General features: G+C 41.2%; 1 protein-coding gene across 3 annotated transcripts in view; it reads left to right on the plus strand.

The window, feature by feature from the left end:
• Positions 1-8,772: 8,772 nt before the first annotated feature.
• Positions 8,773-19,359, plus strand: part of iqsec1b (IQ motif and Sec7 domain ArfGEF 1b) — a 363,229-nt gene continuing 352,642 nt past the window's right edge. For 2 of the 3 annotated variants that reach the window (XM_074664380.1, XM_074664623.1), the window contains exon 1: positions 8,774-9,588. In XM_074664380.1, coding sequence (XP_074520481.1) covers positions 9,308-9,588 — 281 coding nt within the window. In that variant the 5' untranslated portion in view covers positions 8,774-9,307. Of the gene's footprint in view, positions 9,589-19,359 lie in introns of all 3 variants that reach the window. The other variant, XM_074664297.1, reaches the window with a different exon arrangement.

Genomic DNA, 19,359 nt, shown 5'->3' on the forward strand with positions numbered 1-19,359 from the left:
TTTGTTGTACAAAGTTTAGGAGGCAGACAGACAGACAGACAGAGCACATGTTCATATGAAGTGAACTGGACCTAAAGTGAATTACTTTCACCAAAACAGTCTTATCTTCTTCTATTTTCCAGAGCGGCTGGGGCTGATTAAAAAGTCTGTTGGCATCAAAACTGCTTTGGAAAGCCAAGTCAAACAAAGTCTCCTGTATTTTTTTGGAGAAGAGTTTCAGAGGGAAGGCGCCTCGATGCTTGAACAGACAGCGTAATAAAACCAGGTGCTCCAAAGCCTCTGTTATTTACACATCTGTACAGCTGCAGAGCTTAATTGATCACACAAGATAACAGACACTTGAGACACTGTCATGCAATTATTATCTCTCCTTTTCTCTGTCTCTCAGTCTTTCTGTCTCTCATTATGTCTCTTTATCTGTGTGTGTGTGTGTGTGTCTCCTCTCTGCCATCAAATTTAAATCAGTGGTGTTGGTGTTGTTGGTGCTTTGGTTAAAATAAATAAATAAATAAAGATCCAAACCTCTGTAAGTAAACTTACTAATATTGGTTACAGGGGTCTTGTGACTTGGTCCCATCATTTCAAGTGTTGTTTTGAAACCATTTTAGTCCTCTGGGCATCACAGATTGGCAGTAATATGATCACAACCTCATCAACAAACAAACCGTCAACAAAAACTTTGACAATGAAAATATATCACAGCTGTCCTGTTTCATTGTCCTCCCTTATTTTCGTTGCCAGTAACAGAAGCTCAAAACTGTCTGGTTGGCAGCTTGGTGAGACAGCTGCTCAGGCTCTTTGAGGAGAATTCACATCACTTGCTGTCAGATCTGAAGTATAAAGGTATTCTCGTAAGAATTGATTATTTTGTTTCTGCTGAATCACTCCAAATACAAAATCTTCTTAGTCTTTGTGATTTAACATCGCCATGTTCTTTAACCTCAAATGAGTTGCATCACCTTTTCTTTTCACTCCTTTTCAGATTGCTCTACTGAGAAGACCAACGTCTGGACTTTAATGTCTTGTTCTTTCTTGATACAAGACCCCAGCTGCTCAACAGTTCAGGGTTTGCTTTGTCATTTTCTTTGTTTCATGATGCACCAAATGTTATCAATGGATGATGAGTCAGGACTGCAGGCAGGTCAGTCTGGCACCTGGACTCCTACTACAGAGCCATGCTGTTGTAAAAAGGATACAATGTAGTTTGGCCTTATTTAGTTCAAACATGCCAGATCTTAGAATCAAATTTCAACTCATCAGACTTCGACACAGTTTGTCAGTAGACCTGAGAAGTTGCCAGTGTGCCTGGATCATGACATGGTTTTCTCTTCATGGTACAGTTTTAGCCTTAATTTGTGGATGGGGCCATCCTCTGTGTTCACAGACTGTTTTTTAAATAAGCTCATGAAGTGACTTCCACTACAGAGTCATGTCTGTTTGTAATGGAGAGCTGCCCCAGGGCCACAGCCTTCTCCTCTCTGTGAGACTTATTCACATGACATTATTGACTATAGTTGATTAATTCCCAAAGTTGTGTTGTTTTGCAATAAGGGAAATTATTTAGAAATGTTTGAACTTCTGTCTTTTGAAGTGTTGACCCTTTTTCCGACATTATTATAAGACACCCTGCCTTGCACATTTTTTTTCCTCCTTATCTAAACTGTTTGGAAATATTTTGCTGTCATAAAGTTTTGGAAAATTGAAACATTTGATGTTGTTTTGTTCTTTTTCAGTTAAGTTTTATATGATTTGCAAGCCATCATCTTTTCAGACGTGTGTGTAATGTGTAACGTTAGTGAATCCTGGTTATGTCCTGCCAGTCATCTACCAATCAGAGCTAACGTAACCTCACTCTTCATTTTATTGATAGACTCTCAAGTTTGAACAGACCACTGCAGAATAACTGCTGACTGTGGGTTGGAAAACAGCTATCACGATCCTGTTTAGTTTTCTTCTGCTCTGACGTCCTTTTTCTTTTTGACAGTCCAGCTCCAGTGTTTACCATCACTACAAAATAAATCTCAGAAATGGTTTTCAGCAAAGAAAAACACACTGTTCTCCTCTCTGCTAAAATGTCAGCCGGTGTGGTGTTGTCATAGAGACTTTGACGTGCTGTAAATCAAACCGATCCTGGTCAACCACAACAGAGAAGCTGAGAAATAGCATTTAGGAATGACATGTTTTCTTCTCTTTTCTAACTGTGGATCAGCATCAGGTACATATATAGAAGTGAGAGTTTTTCAATATCTCTTAGAAAGTCTGCAGAATAACTGCTGCATGTGAGTTGGAATGAACATTAGCACAAACAGTTTAGCCCCTGTGTTAGCCTTTAGCGCTTCTTTCCTTTTCTGTCTGACAGTTAGGCTCCAGTGTTCACCATCACTACAAAATTAATCACAGAAATCATTTTCAGCAGAGAAAAAAAACAGGTCTTTGTTCTCACTAAAACTGAACTTGGGTCAGTCGATGTGGTGTTGAGAGAAATATGGGGAATCATGGGTAAATCCTGAGTGACATACATTTATTTTGTCTCTTTTTTCTTCGTCTTTTCTCTCCCTCTTTTCTTTGAATTAAATGAAATGAGAGAACCAGATATACTCAGTATCAGATGTTAAGGCTGTTTATTGTTTAACTGTAAGATGTGCATCAAACTTCCAGCTGCCGTCAGGTTAACTTTCCATTATGACAAACGGCTTTAATCTGACATCAGATGTGACGGGACAGTTAATATAGATACAAATGTATATGCTGGTTCAGACAGTTACATTAAATAGTGATTGCTGTGATTGTTTATTGCATTAAAATGTGCCTGACACTCTGGAAACCTGCCTCTGAGGCTTTGATGACGTGTGCGCACATGTGCGCCTGTCACCAAATTACAGCTGCGGAGGGTGCGCTCTGCTTTGCGCCGAGGATAGACCAGGTTGGAGCTGGCAAGCTTTCAGTGCACTTTCTGCTCTGTTTTTGGCACGAAATTGTCACTGTGCCAACAGGAATCTGCTGACACCTCCCCTCTGGTGTGCCGTCAACTCCCACCGGCGTTGCGCCTCACAAAATTAACACTGCGTGGGGTGCACCAGGCTTGCACCCCCTGCGCTGCGTCACGAAATTAGAGCACTTAGACATGCCGTAAATCAACCAGGTCCTGCTCGACCCGATCTGGAAGCTACAAAGTAGTATTTTGAAATAACCTATATTGGCACTGGAGACTTTTTCAAGATCACTCCTCACAGTCCATTTCAGATATGAAGTTAGACAGAGAAGAGAGGGAAACAGGAGCTTTGTGTGCCAGTTTCCCCCTGACAGTCTAAACCTGTAGCAGCAGAACAAAGGGCTGGTTCAGACCTGATCCAGGTTATCAAAAAGGAACATTTTAAGTCTACTCTTAAAAGTAGAGACCGTGTCTGCTCCCCAGATCTCAAATGGTTATTCCAAAGAAGAGGAGCCTGATAACTTAAGGCTTGACCTCCCAGACTACTTTTAGAGACCAAAGGTACGAAGAGCAGGCCTGTGTGCTGAGAAGGCAGTGATCTGGGTCGATAATACAGTAAGATGATGCTCTTTAAGGTAGTATAGCTCATACCCATTGAGAGTTTTGTAAGTCAGAAGAAGAATTTAAAAATTCTACTCTACATTTCATGGATAGTCAGAGTAGAAACGCTAACACTGGAGAGATGTGCTGTCTCCTGGTCCCTGTAGACTCATTAGGACGGTCTGATAAAAGAGAGTTACAGTAATCTAACCCAAAGGTAAGAAAAGTGTCCTGAAGAGTTGATCATTTCTGTGACAGCAGAGTGTTATTGTACTGTATCCTGCTCCTCAGGTATGAGGAAGTTTTACGGTAGAGATGATAATTGCTGAGAATCCTGATAAAACCAGCATATGGTGAGATTTTTTTATGCTTCCTCCAAGACAAAACTTGACCCAAATGTGTCTCCAGACGTCTTCCTCACTGACAGTTTTATAAATAGCCCAACCTTGGAAACCTTTTAAATCCCCACAAATCTTTCTGGAGGAGTTTAAGCTCCAGAACTGCATGTTGTTTTTGAGGACTGTGGATAAAACAACAGCTGATGAGGAGGATTTTAAATCCCAACTTTCCTCTTCAGGTCAGAAACAGAAACTCTGAGTCATAAAAAAAACTTTTGAAAGCTGCCATGAGGGACTTGAACATCCTCCTCCTCTGTGCTGTGCTCTCAGCTCTCTGGTGTTGAAGGGAGGAAGCAGTCTGCAGAGGTTTTGTAAAAAGGCCATGACTGCGTCTCAAACCATGAAGAGAGATAACATCTCTCAGCAGTCAAATTGAATTACAAGCTGTGAGCTGGCAGGAATAACAGACTCTCCCATGTGTGTTTTCCAATTCGCCACTTGGCCGGGGTTTTGCTTTATCGATGTGGAGCGTGAGGCGAACATCTCCACCACTTCACCCGGCCTATCTTTCATCGCAGGGGACGTTTGGGATTAGGTATTACAGCTGCTGCTGTCACTGTTACTGTAGCAACCTTTGATATGTTGGCCTTTTGTGAGACGAGACTTCAATTCACCTCATAGCGAGATGAAATTCCAACATCAGGTACTCTCAGGATCAGCTAGAAGCGGTGCCCAGCAGGCGGCTACATGTGCGTTTTGCTTTTGGCCGAACAGCATCACGGCATGACGGAGCTGTTGCATCAAAAAGGCAGAAGAATACCCCGAGAGTCTAAATATAACTTCTGAAAAGAGAGGGAAAATCTCTCTCCTACAATTCACTTTGCCCGCTCCCTTCCATGCTTTGAAGATTCCGACAAGCGGAGATTATAAAATCTTTTTGGTGATTTATGCACGTCATCCTCCCTAACTCTCACAGGAGAGATCGGATGCAGTGCGTAAAAAAACAGTTTGCAGGTAATGACACAGAGGATGTGTCCGTCACTGAGCAAACCCCCTCCTCTCCTCTCCTCGGCTGTTACCGTCCAGCACTAAATGAGAGTAGATTCATACGGCGCACAACCACCTCGAATCACTGCTGCAAGCCTCTTTACAAGTCACATATTGATCTGGAGAATTGATTCAAAGTCATCAAACATCAGCAGCCTCATCACTGCTGACTGCTCTGTACAAAGTGGACCACTAGAGGGCAATCAGTGTGTGTGGGAGCCATCCAGCATGCATACAGTGAGTGTGTGTGTGAGTGTGTGAGCAGGGAGGGCTAATGACAGGCTTCACATGTGCCTGACTCTCTGGTTGTGTTCTGAATTCATCCCAGCGTGCAGAAAGAGAGCGCAGAAACCTGCTTTCAGTTTGAAGTCATTAAGAGAAACTCAAAAACAGGAAAAGGACAGATTTCCTCAGCGTGTGTGTGTCTGTCTGGATAGAAATGAAATCCAAATGAGAATTATCTTTGTGAGAGCTGTCTCTTCATCTTCAGGCCAGGACTCCGTACCTTTTCTTGGTCTCAGATGATGACCCCAAACATGTATATGATGATGATTGGAACTACGCTAAACACATATTTAAAGATTTAAAGGCTGATTTGACCTACTGATGGATTTGTTAGCATGCTGATTTACCTCAGAGTATTTCTTCTGTTTTCTGATTTATTTTTTTATTTTTTTATTTTTATTTTTTTACAAAAATGCATGAAAATTATGACTTCGAGGCCCCAGGTTTACACTCTGGTTGAGGAGCAGCCCTGTATAAAGAGGCTGTAGTCCTCGTCACTGTGGCTACTGGTTCCACTCTTGGTCACAACACTCTGCTGCCTTTTTAAAAATATATATATGTTTATCTCTTTACTCAAAGTTGCTTTTTATAATACTTTGAATTTTACAAAATGTTTTGGAAAGAGGGTTGCAACTCCCCATCAGTGTGGTGTGACCATCAGGAGGTCCTGACTAATGGCTGGTTTGGCAGAGCTGGATCAGATAGCTTTCCATTCAAGACAGTCGGTCAACTTACATTTGATCTGCTCTGTTGCAGTCCAGTTGCGTGGCTGGCCCAGCAAGTCACAGACTACGCAGCCATTCTATTTTTGCGGGATGCTAGCGCTGGTAGACAGGGATGGGTAGCTTTCACATTTGAAACAATACAGTAGTGATACCTGATAATCAGTATCAGTACTCAGCAGTACCAATTTTTGGTATTTTTGTGTGTGTTTATGTGTTAATAAATGCACATTTGTTCAATAATAAAATCTCATTTCACATATTCATTTTTCAATTTATAACCTTTCAATGCTGTGTTCATGTCCAGTATGGAAAATCGCCTTCTGTTCCACTCCTTCACAGTCACAAGGATGCATTCAGGTTTGACTTTATATGAATCTGTATTCGGAAATAGAGAATATGGTCAGTACCTACTAATGTATCTAAATCAGTACACATTCCTACTGGTAATTCATTAATTTAGTGTAGGGAATATAGAGCACAATCCTAAGTCATGCACAGAAACTACCCACAAACACACAGGTAATTTCAAAATAGAACAGACCGTGTCAAAACCACATCATATATAGAATAGAATAGAATAGAATAGAATAGAATAGAATAGAATAGAATAGAATAGAATAGAAAATAAGTTATTTATCCCAGAGGAGAATTCAGGAGGAGTCACAGCAGCAATCAAGAAAACAAAAGTAAGTGTATAGAAAGTGCAAAAAGGTCCACGAGAAAATAGATGCTGACAGCTTGTCCATCATTGTCCAGATCAGCCAGCCTCCACATCCACAGGGTCCAGGACTGAGCTTCTTCAAACTTTGCTAAGAAAACTAATGGACATAAAGAGAGGAGCCAGACCAGGAGTCAACAGGTTTGAGGTTTTATAGCCCAAATGAAGAGAGACTTATCACTGGAAAAGGGAAGAGCAGGAACTCCTCGATCTGTGACTCCAGCTGTCTGTCAGTCAAGCAGCTTGTCGGACTGAACACGCAGCAGGTATGAGTTGACAAACGCAGTGAAGACGCAACAGAGCAGAGCCGGACTTCAGACGTAATTGAGGCATAACTTTTTCACCAAGCACCATGTTTTGTTTAAAATATGGTGACTTTTTGATTGTCTCTATTAATGATTTGGGTCAGGGTGTTTTTTAATATTTGAAATATATGTTGAAAATTTATCAAAAAGTAACTTTAACAGAAATTAAACTCAAACTTCACAGCAATGATATAGAGGGAGTGAACCCTGACATAAAAAGTGGACGCGATCTGAGTAACACCAGTCTGCATTTAGCCACTGAACAACACAAAGCTGATCACTGGTACCTCAGCTTTGAGGTTATTTCATTTCTAACAAACCAAATATCCACTCAACAAAGCTGGAACCAAAATTCCTAAATTATCATTCTGCAAATTTGTGTCTGTGTATTTTGCTTTCGGCTTTGTTGTGAGCAGAAAACCATCTGTGGACCAACAAATTAGCCAGAAATTGCAATCCAAGAATTAATTGCTATCATTTGACAACAAAGCAGACGGTTATCAATCTGTTTAATAGCATATCAGTGCTGAAACATATCACCATCACTATTTGTCAGGCCACGTCTGTACACCCACTTGTTACACTGACCGGTGCATGGAGGATAAACTTCCCCCCTTTCCCTTCCTCCCTAGCCTCCAAGACCAAACTAGCATTACATCATAGCTCACCCCTGAAGACAACATTTGGCTGCTTTATATTCAAGTCCTCATTTTTCTGAATAGTTTCATTTTTATTTGTTATACAAGGTTAAAAATGAGGGTTTACATCACCTCTGTATACAGGCCATGTGTGTCACCCACTGCTTAGCCCACACTGGTACAGGGCAGGCGTGTGTCCACAGCACTTCAACCAAAGGTCATTCTCGAGAGGTGTTATCCAAATGGACTGCTTACTGACATGAGCCAACACTTCACATCAAGAACAAGAGGCTACATCACTGCTTTGGTTACTTTTGCTAATATCTGAGTCACTTGTCTGGGAGATGGTCTGAAGTTCATTTGGGGAGTACTATAAAGACTGTTAAAGCTCCTGTAAGGAGTTCAGAGCAGGTCATGAAACAAACAGAATGTAGAGCCGATGGCTCTTCATGACACATATAAACAACCTGTCAACAACAAGATTAACATTTCTGTACAGTTATCTTTACTTTTTGTAGATTTTTCTCAGGGTTTAGATGTGAGATAGTTACAGCCTTTTATTTCTATATTCTGCAGAAACATTTCTAATTTATGAGATTCTCAGTCCACAGACAAAACAAGCTCAGCAAAGAAGTGTATCCTCTTCATGCTAGGTGCCAATACTAACACACAGAGGAAGTTCCTCACTGGAGCTTTTAATAGAGGCTGTAACACCTGCTGTACAATGAAGGAGAAGTCCACGACTTCCTGTTTTAGATATTTATGATTCTAACTTTAACCCAACAACAGAGCACAGCTCAGAGGAACTGTCTGGGTTTTTTTTTTTTTTTTTTTTTTTTTAATTTTTGATTTTTTGGCTCTGTTTGACTCTGTTTCCACACAAATGGATGGATGAAAAAATAAAATAAAATAAAAATTTAAACAAATAAATAAATAAATAAATAAATAAATAAATAAATAAATGACAGAATCGGTGGAGTTTGTTTATCAGTAGGCTTAAAGAGTAAAAAAAAAAAACTAGGACGAAATAAAACAACTTGTAAAAATATACTACTCTGTGTTTTTACTTTAAAAAATGGTCGACCCATCCCTTCATCATCACTTAACACATCTTTTTCTTTTTTTCTTTTTTTTCCTCTGCCAGCCGAGATTGACTGCTGATTGCATGGGGGTGGAGAGAGGAAGCACTACTACCTCCTGCATGAACAATCACACAGCTGACACCGCGCGCAAACAAACCCTGGGTGACTGTCGACGTGATTGTGCACCTGTGATTTGACGCAACAGAGACTCGGGCTACCTGTTGAGTCCGTGCATATACACTAAACAAAACTCGGAGCCTCTCTGATTCCAGGACACAGCACAGAGTCAGAGCCAGAGCGGGTGAACGCACCGCCGGAGCGCCTCACCCTCCAGCCCTGAAAGAGTTAAACGGTCTTCCCATGTACGGAGCGGCTGGCTGGAGGTTAGTTCGGCTGTTGCGGTGCAGAGCTCGTGGACGCGGCGGTGGCGTGTAGCAGCGCAAACAACCCAGCCAACTTCTGAGCGAAACTGCCACTTCCACACGACACAGCAGCCATGTCGGAGCGAAGGTGGATCTCTGGATTTGACAGCGCTCAGTCTTACTACTCCTGAGCGCGCGCTCGTGTGTGTATGTGTGTGTGAGTGAGTGTATGTGAGCGAGAGGGCTGCTTTTCTGCTTGTGTGGATATCGCCTTCATGGACGGGCAACGGGGCTTTTACGAGATGGAGAACCCAGCAGAGAACCCCAGCAAGGCGGCGGAGTATCTAAAGGAGCTGAATAAAATAATCGAGACCCAGCAAGGGCTTCTGGAGAAGCAGAGGGTCCGGATTGACGAGCTGGAGCTCCAGGTGACGGATCTTTGCAAGGAAAACGCCTGCCTGAAAGATCAGCACCAGCGGCACCTGGCCACCTGCAGACTCCAGCAGGGCAGCCTCCCCATCCTGGGATCCATTAAGGAGAATATCACGCAGGAAAAGTAAGTTCGCGCTTAATTTGTGCCACATGGTGTTGCTGACAGGTCACTGTCGAAGTTCATATCCCTCCATTGTGTCACAGCGTTTGCTCCGTGTTGGTGGGCGGCTCTGTTGATCTGTGCCATCTCCTCAGGTGGAAGCACGCCACCAAACCACATCTCACTTTGCTCTCACTTTCTGTGGAGATGAGATTTTCAGAGATCAATGTTATTCCTACATGGTCAGGGATTATTCTAGGCGCACACAGACTACACGCGCTTTGCACGCATATTGCGTAATATGGATCCCGTTAGGCGCGCTCTGGAGTGCATGTAACACCAGGAGTTTTATATTCAGGAGAGCACAAACTGCATCTCCTCCTCATGGTAGAGGTTCAGATCAGAGAAGATCAGAGGGTGTGACTTTGTTTTCACTCTGCCCCCAATGAAAACCGACAGCTGGCTGTTGTGACGTTTTCCACAAAGCAGCGTTTACGCATCTCTGGTCCGGTTGGCTGGTTGAATTCCTCCCTGCTGACTTGATACGTGGTTCATCAGCTGGATGTTTTCTTAAAACAAGAAGAAAAAAAACCCTTGGGATTAATGTTGAAACGTGCTGTTAATGAATTCAGCACCGTGGACTTGTTTCACCAAAGACCTCAGACGGTTTTTAATTTGAAACGACGCACTTACTTTGGAGGGCTGCCCAGTGTTGTCAGACCTGATTCAGAAATATTCCATCAGAGCTGTCAAAGTACTAAAGCGTGATGGATGGATAAATGAAAGTATCAGTTCAGGCTACGGTTATTAAGTCGTATAATGTCGTTATGTTTGACTGCATGTAAACACAACATCATCATGAAGTGCTCATGCTGACATTGTGTAATGTGTGTGTGTCTACATGCGGTGCTGTAAGCTGCTTCATGCTCTGTAATCACCACTTGCAAGGACGACCACGGCAAGACAAGTTATCTTAAGAATACTTTTTTTTTTGTTAAAATTTACATTTTTGTCCCCTTATTCTTTGCCTACATAAAGCCCTGAAAAAATAACAAAAAATTGAAATAAATTTGAAAATTACAAAATTAAAAATAGATTATTATATTAATGAAAATTAATAAAAATAAATAAAAATAGATACATAAAAAAATCACTGTATATATTCCTGATCCAGGTCTGCTTTACTGCGTTCTGCATGGTTATCCCTCAGAATCCAGACTTCTAGCTCACTAAAAAATCTTATTATTATTATTATTATTATTATTTTTTTTAAAAAGGAGTAATCCAATTGCGACCAATATAAAAAAATAAAACAAGAAGGAAAGCGACGTAAAGAAACCCAAAGCATGATTTATTACATCAAGAAAGGGTCATTTCCTCTCCAGCCAGTTTGAACAATAAAAAAATCAAAAGTGGTTAAAACTCTGAGGTTTCCTCTGCTGAGCCAGGAAGTTGTGTGCCACAAGATTTCAATTAAAAAAAACTGTTTCTAATCATAGAAGAGTGCTATTCCTCATCGTTAAGTTGATAAATCACAGGGTAGAGAGTTGTAGGAGTTATTTTTTTCTGATTGAATACATGGACAACTACAAGCAGGATGATACTGCGCAGCATCCAACTCTGGACAAGGTCAAGGAAGTTACAGTCACCTGATTCAGGGTTGCTTGAAAGTTTTCCTCTTGTGTTGTGTATATTTACCGCTGATGTCTCTGTTGAGTCTCTCCAGAATCTGTGTTTCTTCCCTGCGTTGCTTATTTAGTTCAGCAGACACTCTGAAGCTGAGCGCTGTTTGGTTTCGCAGGCAGGGTTGCCCCTTTTTTGTGATGCAGTGAACTGTGTATGAACTGTTCCCACAATGCAACCAGATGACATCTCAAGAGGACCCTTTAAAACCCACTGACAACCACTTCTTTCAACCCAAAATCACTTTTTTTTTTCCTGTTCAGGCTCGCTGTTAATTGTTACACTTTTAAAGCTAAGTTAACCCTGATGACTTTACTACGACACTTTCTTTGAAGTTTGCCCCACAGAGGATAGAAAACACACCTACAGTGCAGAGTAGAATAGAATAGAAAATACTTTCTTCATCTCTGGGGGGGAATTTAGGAGTCACAGGAGCAATCAAGAAAAAAAAAGTAAGAAAGTGTATAGAAAGTGCAAAAAGGTCCATAAGAAAATAGATGATGACGGTTTGTCCATCATTGTCCAGTTCAGCCAGCCTTCACCTCCACAGGGTCCAGCACTGAGTTTCTTCAGCAGTCTGTTCAGTCTCTGTCTCCTGGATCCTGTCTGCTCACAGCAGGTGAAGCTCTTCCAATGTGGCGTTTGTGTCTGGTGTTAGCTCCGTTAGCCATGTCTGTGAATAGCATAATGCTAATTGGCCCTCTGTATTCCCTCTGTTGCTGGGTTAGCACAGCTAGCTCGTCCATCTTATTGGAGATAGATCTTACGTTCCCAATAACAATGGATGGAAGGAAGGACGGGTCCATGTCATCACTTCTTAGCTCACACCTGAGAACCAGCATGTCGTCCTCACCTCCTTCTCCTCATCTTGTGGGAGACATCAGGCCTTGCACCAGTTAGCATTGACGTGCTACAGGCTGCTAACAGCTGATCTCATTTCTAAACAATGCAGCCATGGTTACATGTAGAATCTCCAAACAAAGACAGGAGCAAGAACAGGAAAAATATCGCTGTAGACACAAAAAGTTTGGTGTCTATGACCGACAAATGAGCCATAAAATCTAATCCTGCTCATTGATTTGTTAAGTTGTCTCCAGTAGTTGTTCAGAGGTGACAGATCATCTCTGATCCAAACTTCCGCTGTGTAGAAATGAAACCATGCAGCACTGGTCCCATATCTGTGACTGGCAGTCCCCGCCTCTCTTCATGCGAGTGTGAACTTGTATCACTAGCGCTGATCGATTAGCTCCAGGGTTGAAACCGATAGTTTGATGATCCCAGCTGAAGTGTGTTACTCAAATGAAAAAAAAAAAAAAAAAAGCTTCTGCAGGAAAAAGGGATTTCTTGCTTCTACAGCAATAACCTGGTTCTGTTTATTTGTGCTGAGTGCAATACTGTAAGGCCTTTTTAACCTATGACATCATTATCATATTTGCTCACTCATCGTTTGTGTGAGGCTATAAATAGTTATCAGTGTGCAGCAGAGGGTGGAGGCTGGTCTCTGTGGATTTTCCATCCTACTGTGGCCTTTAAACACCACACAGGCCCAGCACACAGATTGCTGTTTGGATTCTCCTGGCATGGTTCAAGTCTGTGGTTAAAGATCAAGCAAATATTTTTAGTGTGAGGCACTTCTTCTACATGCACACACACACACATATATTTATATATATAAATGCACACACACACACACAGTTGAGAGGGAGGGAGTCCTGTCCCTTGTGTTCTGTCAACAGTTGGGCCACGTCAGCTGTTCTTTTTGTGTTGACCGCAGTCAGCATACAGTCCTGGCCTTGACTGGAAGGCCAATGGGGTTGCTCTGCTCCTCTGAGGCCCTCACACACACACACACAAACACACACACTCAAACACACACAGCTTACGATACTGTTCCATTCCCACGCTGCAGGACATGTCGCCCTGTGACTTCAGGTGATCGGTGAGGTGAATGAGAGACGCCTGCTCAGAGATGTGAGGGAATTTCAGTGCAGAGTGCGTGTGTGTGTGTGTCTGTCTGCGTGAGTGTATGTTTTGATAGAGTGGGAGCATGTTGTTCCCATCACAGCTGCTTTATGAGCTAATCCTCTGTGGAAGAGCTGCTAGTCTGTGTTTACTCAGTGCTTTATTTGGCTGTTAAAGTTCACAACTCACGCAAACTCTCACAGCTCTTCTGAAGGTCAGGCTGGATGTGTGTGTGTGTGTGTGTGTGTATGTGTGTGTGTGTGTGTGTAGATGTATGATCTCAAACAGTGGAGTATCAAAGAGCTCTCTGGTTTGAAGACATTTGCATCATCAGTGGGCAGGATCCCTCAGCTGCGCACTTTAACGCTCGACAGCGAACATGTTTTGAAGTCGGCTGGTCAGTGGAATCAAATTGCAGCATCCCACTTTGTCTCAACATGGCTGTGTAATCTATTTAGCAGGCCCTGGGCACTTCTTTGTGGTTGGGCCCCTGGTGACACCCCCCCCCCCCCCCCCCCCCCCCGTGTGTGTGTTCTGTAAAAACCTTTCTAATCTTTCTGACTGCACAGCTTTATTTGTTGCTCTGATACTTCTGCTGGGATGACTCACTCACCCCAGGTTTCTAATGAATAAGTTGTTGAGAAAAAAAAGGGATTATTTTTCTCTTATTGTTATTACCTGAAATAATAATAAAAAAAGTCCTCTCACAATGTTCCATTAATCAAATTTTAAAAACCTTTTTCAATTTTCAATACATCTGTGGTTTACAGCATCCCCTCTGAACCGTCCATGGCCTGGGGCCAATATCCTTTTTCATAAACCTTGTACCGTACATGGCCAGCAGCTTTAAAACTGCAGTAAAGGACCGTCTCAGACACTTTTCTAAAACAGAAAACCTCCACCTGCTTTTTCAGATGCCTTCAGGCAAAGTATCTGAATGATAAATTACAGTCTGTTGATGTTCTTTACGTAGCAAACACTTTTCTCTCACATACGCTGATCCTGATAATTACATGTTTTAATGAGCTTTTCTACCTGATTGGACACATCAACCATTTCTGTGAAAGGATTTTGAAGCTGGGGGGCACCGGATATTATGACGGCGGAGGAAACAGTCAAGGGGTAACTTCTGGTTTAGTAAAATGACGCCTATGCAGAAGGGTTGAATTTGCTGTTGATCAAGAATCCGCTTCAGGCTGGCTGCAGAAAGACTGGAAACCACGTACACACCAAGACAAAAAAAAAAAAAAAAAACTTACAGTGTTAAAAACATATTCACAGCCTGGTTCAAAAATGGCTCAGGCCTGAAATGCTAATTTTGCTTTCGGCACACTCTGTTCGGTGAGAGATTTTTTCTTTTAACTCTGTTGTTAAGAAGGTATTAGGATAATTTGATTGTCCAATCAGAGACACGGCTCAGCTCAAGTGACTGATGGGCGCCCTCTAGCTGTTAGAAAGGAAGCTTAAAGGGATAGTTCAGTTTTTTTTGAAGTGGGGTTGTATGAGCTGTATGTGACCACTAAGGACATTAGATACAGTAGAAAGTTGTCTCCTCTCCCTCAGTACGACACAAACTGTAATCGATGGTGACGAGGAAATAGGTCCTAACAGGGAAATACCTTACCAAATTCAAGGGCTATTTTCTCTGCCTACAAGAACTAAGATCAAAAAGTAATACCACAGTTTAAGAGTACAATATATAAAATATTTTTTAAGTGCACTAAGTCTTCGGAAATATAAACATTTATCCGGACCTAACTAACTCATGTGTCCTTACGCGCAGCGCTAGTGCGCTCCGTCCCCTCTCCTCCTTCCAGCTGCAGGGAATGTAAACAAGCTACGCTTCGAGCGCTGGTTTTAGCCTCGTGTAAGTTTGATCAAGTATCGTAATTCTTTTGTTTGTACTCTAAGGATTGTGAGGCAGCGTAGGAGATTCAAAATGAGTGACTATGACAGGGACGATGAAGTTTCATTCACTTTGGAACCAAAAGGATACCTGTATTAGCTAGACAGAGCTGATGGAGACTGAAAGGAATACAGAGGAAACATCCGCGGACACTGGACATCAAGATGCTGAGTGTTACTGCTGCCACGACTGTTGTTGTTGTTGTTGTTGTTGTTGTTGTTGTTGTTGTTACAGGACACTCCAGAATTCAGAAGAGCGGGGAAATCTGTGTGATGAGTTATACAGACGGCTTTAGAGCCAGCAGTGTCCTCAGACAAATCCTGAAGAGTGTCTGTAACCAAGTTCAACTAGTGACAGCAGTAACACTCAGCATCCGTGGGCATTGAGTCACAGCTCAGAAATTTACACCACTGAGTATTTCTGACTCTGTCTTGATGTCCAGTGTCCGCGGATGTTTCCTCTGTATTCCTTTCAGTCTCCATCTGTAGCAGCTCCGTGTAGCTACTTCGGTTCATGCAGGTATCCTTTTGGTTCCAAAGTGAATGAAACTTCATCGTCGCTGTCATAGTCACTCATTTTGAATTTCCTGCGCTGCCTCACAATCCTTAGAGTACAAACAAAAGAATTACGATACTTGATCAAACTTACACGAGGCTAAAACCAGCGCTCGAAGCATAACTTGTTTACATTCCCTACAGCTGAAAGGAGGAGGAGGGACGGAGTGCACTAGCGCTGCGCGTAAGGACACATGAGTTAGTTAGGTCCGGATAAATGTTTATATTTCCGAAGACTTAATGCACTTAAAAATATTTTATGTAGCATACTCTTAAACTGTGGTATTACTTTTTGATTTTAGTTCTTGTAGGCAGAGAAAATAGCCTTTGAATTTGGTACCGTCTGTCCCTGTTAGCGTCTATTTCCTCGTCACCATCGATTAAAGTTTGTGTCTTACTGAGGGAGAGGAGACAACTTTCTACTGTATCTAATGTCCTTAGTGGTCACATAGAGCTCATACAACCCCACTTCAAAAAAACTGAACTATCCCTTTAAAGCCTGGGGTATGTCCAATATGGCCCCGTCCAATGATTGGCTTCATTTTACTGTTTTAAGAACAGGCAGGTGACTTTGCAGAGACTACGTCCGTATTTGTGATCCACCCTGATCTGATACCTGCAGTGTTACAAAAAAGTAATTGAATTAGTAACTGAATTATTCATTCATAAATGTAATTAGTGACCAGGGAAGTAATTCTGGTGTTACATTTTTGAAAAAACCTTTAACTTTGCAAAAGAACAAATAAAAAAAAAAAAATCAGTTTTTGAGCAGGTTTTGCTTTGGAAAATAATGTTAACACATATTCTTCCCTTTCACATTTATGATGCTAAAGTAGAGTCTCTATCCTTCCATCCAGAAAACACCAGTTTTAAACCCACAGACCGCTCTGCACTCGCCCATATCAAATCTACAGCTCCTGTCCTGCGTCTGGCTGAGCAAGCCAGGACAGATAGGCCTAACAACACTCCCGAATTTAGGAGGAATTCTCCTGCTTTTTCACCCTTTCTCCTGCTCTACTCCCAACTTGTCATTTCTCCTGATTACCCCTTTATTTTTAAGTCTGGTCCTTTCATCTCTAATATTTTTTTCAAGTCAAACCAAACTGTCTACCTCAAACCTACCCACCAACCTCAAAAAGCATCCACCCCTCTCCCTGGAGTTGGTTTGATCCAAAGACGCTGCAGGAGATCCTCTCTGACTGCAGGTCACACAGACACACACAGGAAGCTGTGTGATATTTGTTGCTGAAAAGTTTATTTTTTGTTTAAAAACACATCACCATGATGTTCTCATCATTACTTCTGTGTCTGACGCTTTTCCCCAGATTTCATTTTTCAGCTCCTCTCTTGTGCCCGACTGAGTGAGCCAGGTTGGATACATAGTAACACGCTTCTTTTCACTGTTGGTAACAGTAACAGTGCTATAACTTTTGAAATAGTCATTAATTCGAATACTCGTTACTAGAAAAAGTAACAGCGTTATTTAAAGGGGAAAGTTTTAAAGCCGTTTTTCCCAACACTGGATACTTGAGGCTAAGACAGGGACAACTCTAGATCTGTCTAATTGTTGGAGTCAGGCTAGTTGGTTGTAGGAAAATATTTACTTGGATTGACAGATGAAAAGAGTTCAGAGGTAAGGTAATTGATCAGCTTTGAACAGCCACCACAGTTTAATGCTGTTTCTACTTCGTCTCATTGTTTTTGTTTGTGCACTCACTTCCCCCCTTCAGAGAAGGATCACAGACGTTTGGCTCAGTTAAAGGTCCCACATGTGGTTTATGTTAGTGCCACTGAGGAGGACTTTTTTAATGACTCAGTGTTGTTGGTTGTGGGCTGACAAATCAAAATCTGACGCTCCTTTTAGACATGGAGGAGGACGTGATATCTGTTTTGAAGAGCAGAGGGACCACCTGGTTTGTTATCAGCACGGTTAAAAACACATCTGAGATAGTCTGAGGATGAAGAAGGTAGGAGTCAGATCTTGGAGCAAATGCCATCCAGAAAATACTTTTTTTCAAAGAGGATTTTTCATATTTCAGCAAGACAATGCCAAACCACAGTCTGCATGGATCAAAACAGCATGGTCCTTTGATATAGGAGTCCAGCTGCTAAACTGGCCTGTCTGTAGCCCTGACATGTACACCATGTATTAAGTGCATCATTAAATAAGCTTTTCAGCAGCTGAAGTCTCATATTGAGCAAACTTAGGACATTATTTCACCTTAAAAACTCCTGAAAATGATCCTCTTAGATATCAAAATCTTATATGTAGTGTTATATCAAGAAAAAGTGATAAACCCATGTGTAATAGAGGTGGGAAAAATATGGACATGGCAACATATCACGACACCTTGACCTGTGATAAAATATCAATACCTCAACTCTAAGAATAGATATTTTTCTTAAAGTAAAAATTCATATTTTGAAGTACAATATGTCTTGTGTACCTCCACTGCAGTAGATGGCGCTAAAGAGTTCCTCCACTGTATGTTGCCAATAAACTTTATAATGAATATCATCTCAAAGTACATTAAAATTTTGTATTCCCTTTATTTGATGATGTAGGTTTTGATGCTGTAAAAATCAACGTTTTCTCTCTGTTCTTGGGTCAGTTAGTTTGAAAGTCATTTTGAGTTAAATTTTACAGTGTGGTGGACTGAAAAAATGATAATCATAGTCACGTTTTGTGCAACATTAGATTTTTTATGAATAACATTAGTTACACCAAGTGACATTTATCAGTTTCACCAACTGACCACGTCTTTCACTCAAGTTTTTTTTTACTACGTAAGTTTAATGTCACAGTAGATTAAGTGACAAACATGATGCACTTCATGTTTTCAAGTTAAGTTTATGTATGAAAAACTGCATCTGATTTTCTTTATTTCAAACACAATAAAATAGAAAAGTTGTTTTTAATTAAACAGTGAACTGTGGATAATATCACAATACATCACAATATTGTGACATCGTATCGTGATCCAAGTATCGTGATGTGTATCATATCATGAAGTTCTTGCCTAGGGATGGGTACCTTTCACATTTGAAATGATACAGTATTAATGCCTGGTACCTGACAACTGGTACCGGTACTCAATGGTACCACTATGCTTTACTTTTTTGTGTTTGTGTGGTAAAAAGTATCAATTTTTCTTATTATAAAAGATATATTTGATTCAGCTTAATGTATATTCTTCAGTATATAACTTTGCAATGCTTTGTTCATGTCCAGCAACGAAAATCACCTACTCTTCCACTCCCTTACAGTCACAAGTTTGCATTTAGGTACCTAAACATGGTAATTTTTGGTTTGACATGAATCGGTACCCGGTACTTTTGACAGAATTTGGTTGGTATCTATTAAAGTACCTAATTCGGTACCCATCCCTATTCTTGCCAATAGTCACCCTTACTAGTAAATACACTCCTGAATCAACCTCTGTCTTACATTTTTTCTGGCATCAAATTTGACATGAACTCATTCTTTTTTATCAGATTTTTAGTTTCATCATCAACAGGTCGTCTCTCAAGTGTTTTCTATCATATATGGTTTGCTTTAAACAATTTGCAGCCATCAAAATGTGTTTTTATTATTTGACAAAATGGTTTCAACTTCTTTTGGAGTTGGTATTTCAGTGATCAATCATCTGCCTATCACTATTTGATAGGTACCAACTGAAGTTTGTCTGT

This window comes from Halichoeres trimaculatus, unplaced genomic scaffold, assembly GCF_033239565.1.
Source record: "Halichoeres trimaculatus isolate MK-OKI-2021-1 unplaced genomic scaffold, fHalTri1.1 fHalTri1_scaffold_1, whole genome shotgun sequence".
NCBI lineage: Eukaryota > Metazoa > Chordata > Actinopteri > Labriformes > Labridae > Halichoeres > Halichoeres trimaculatus.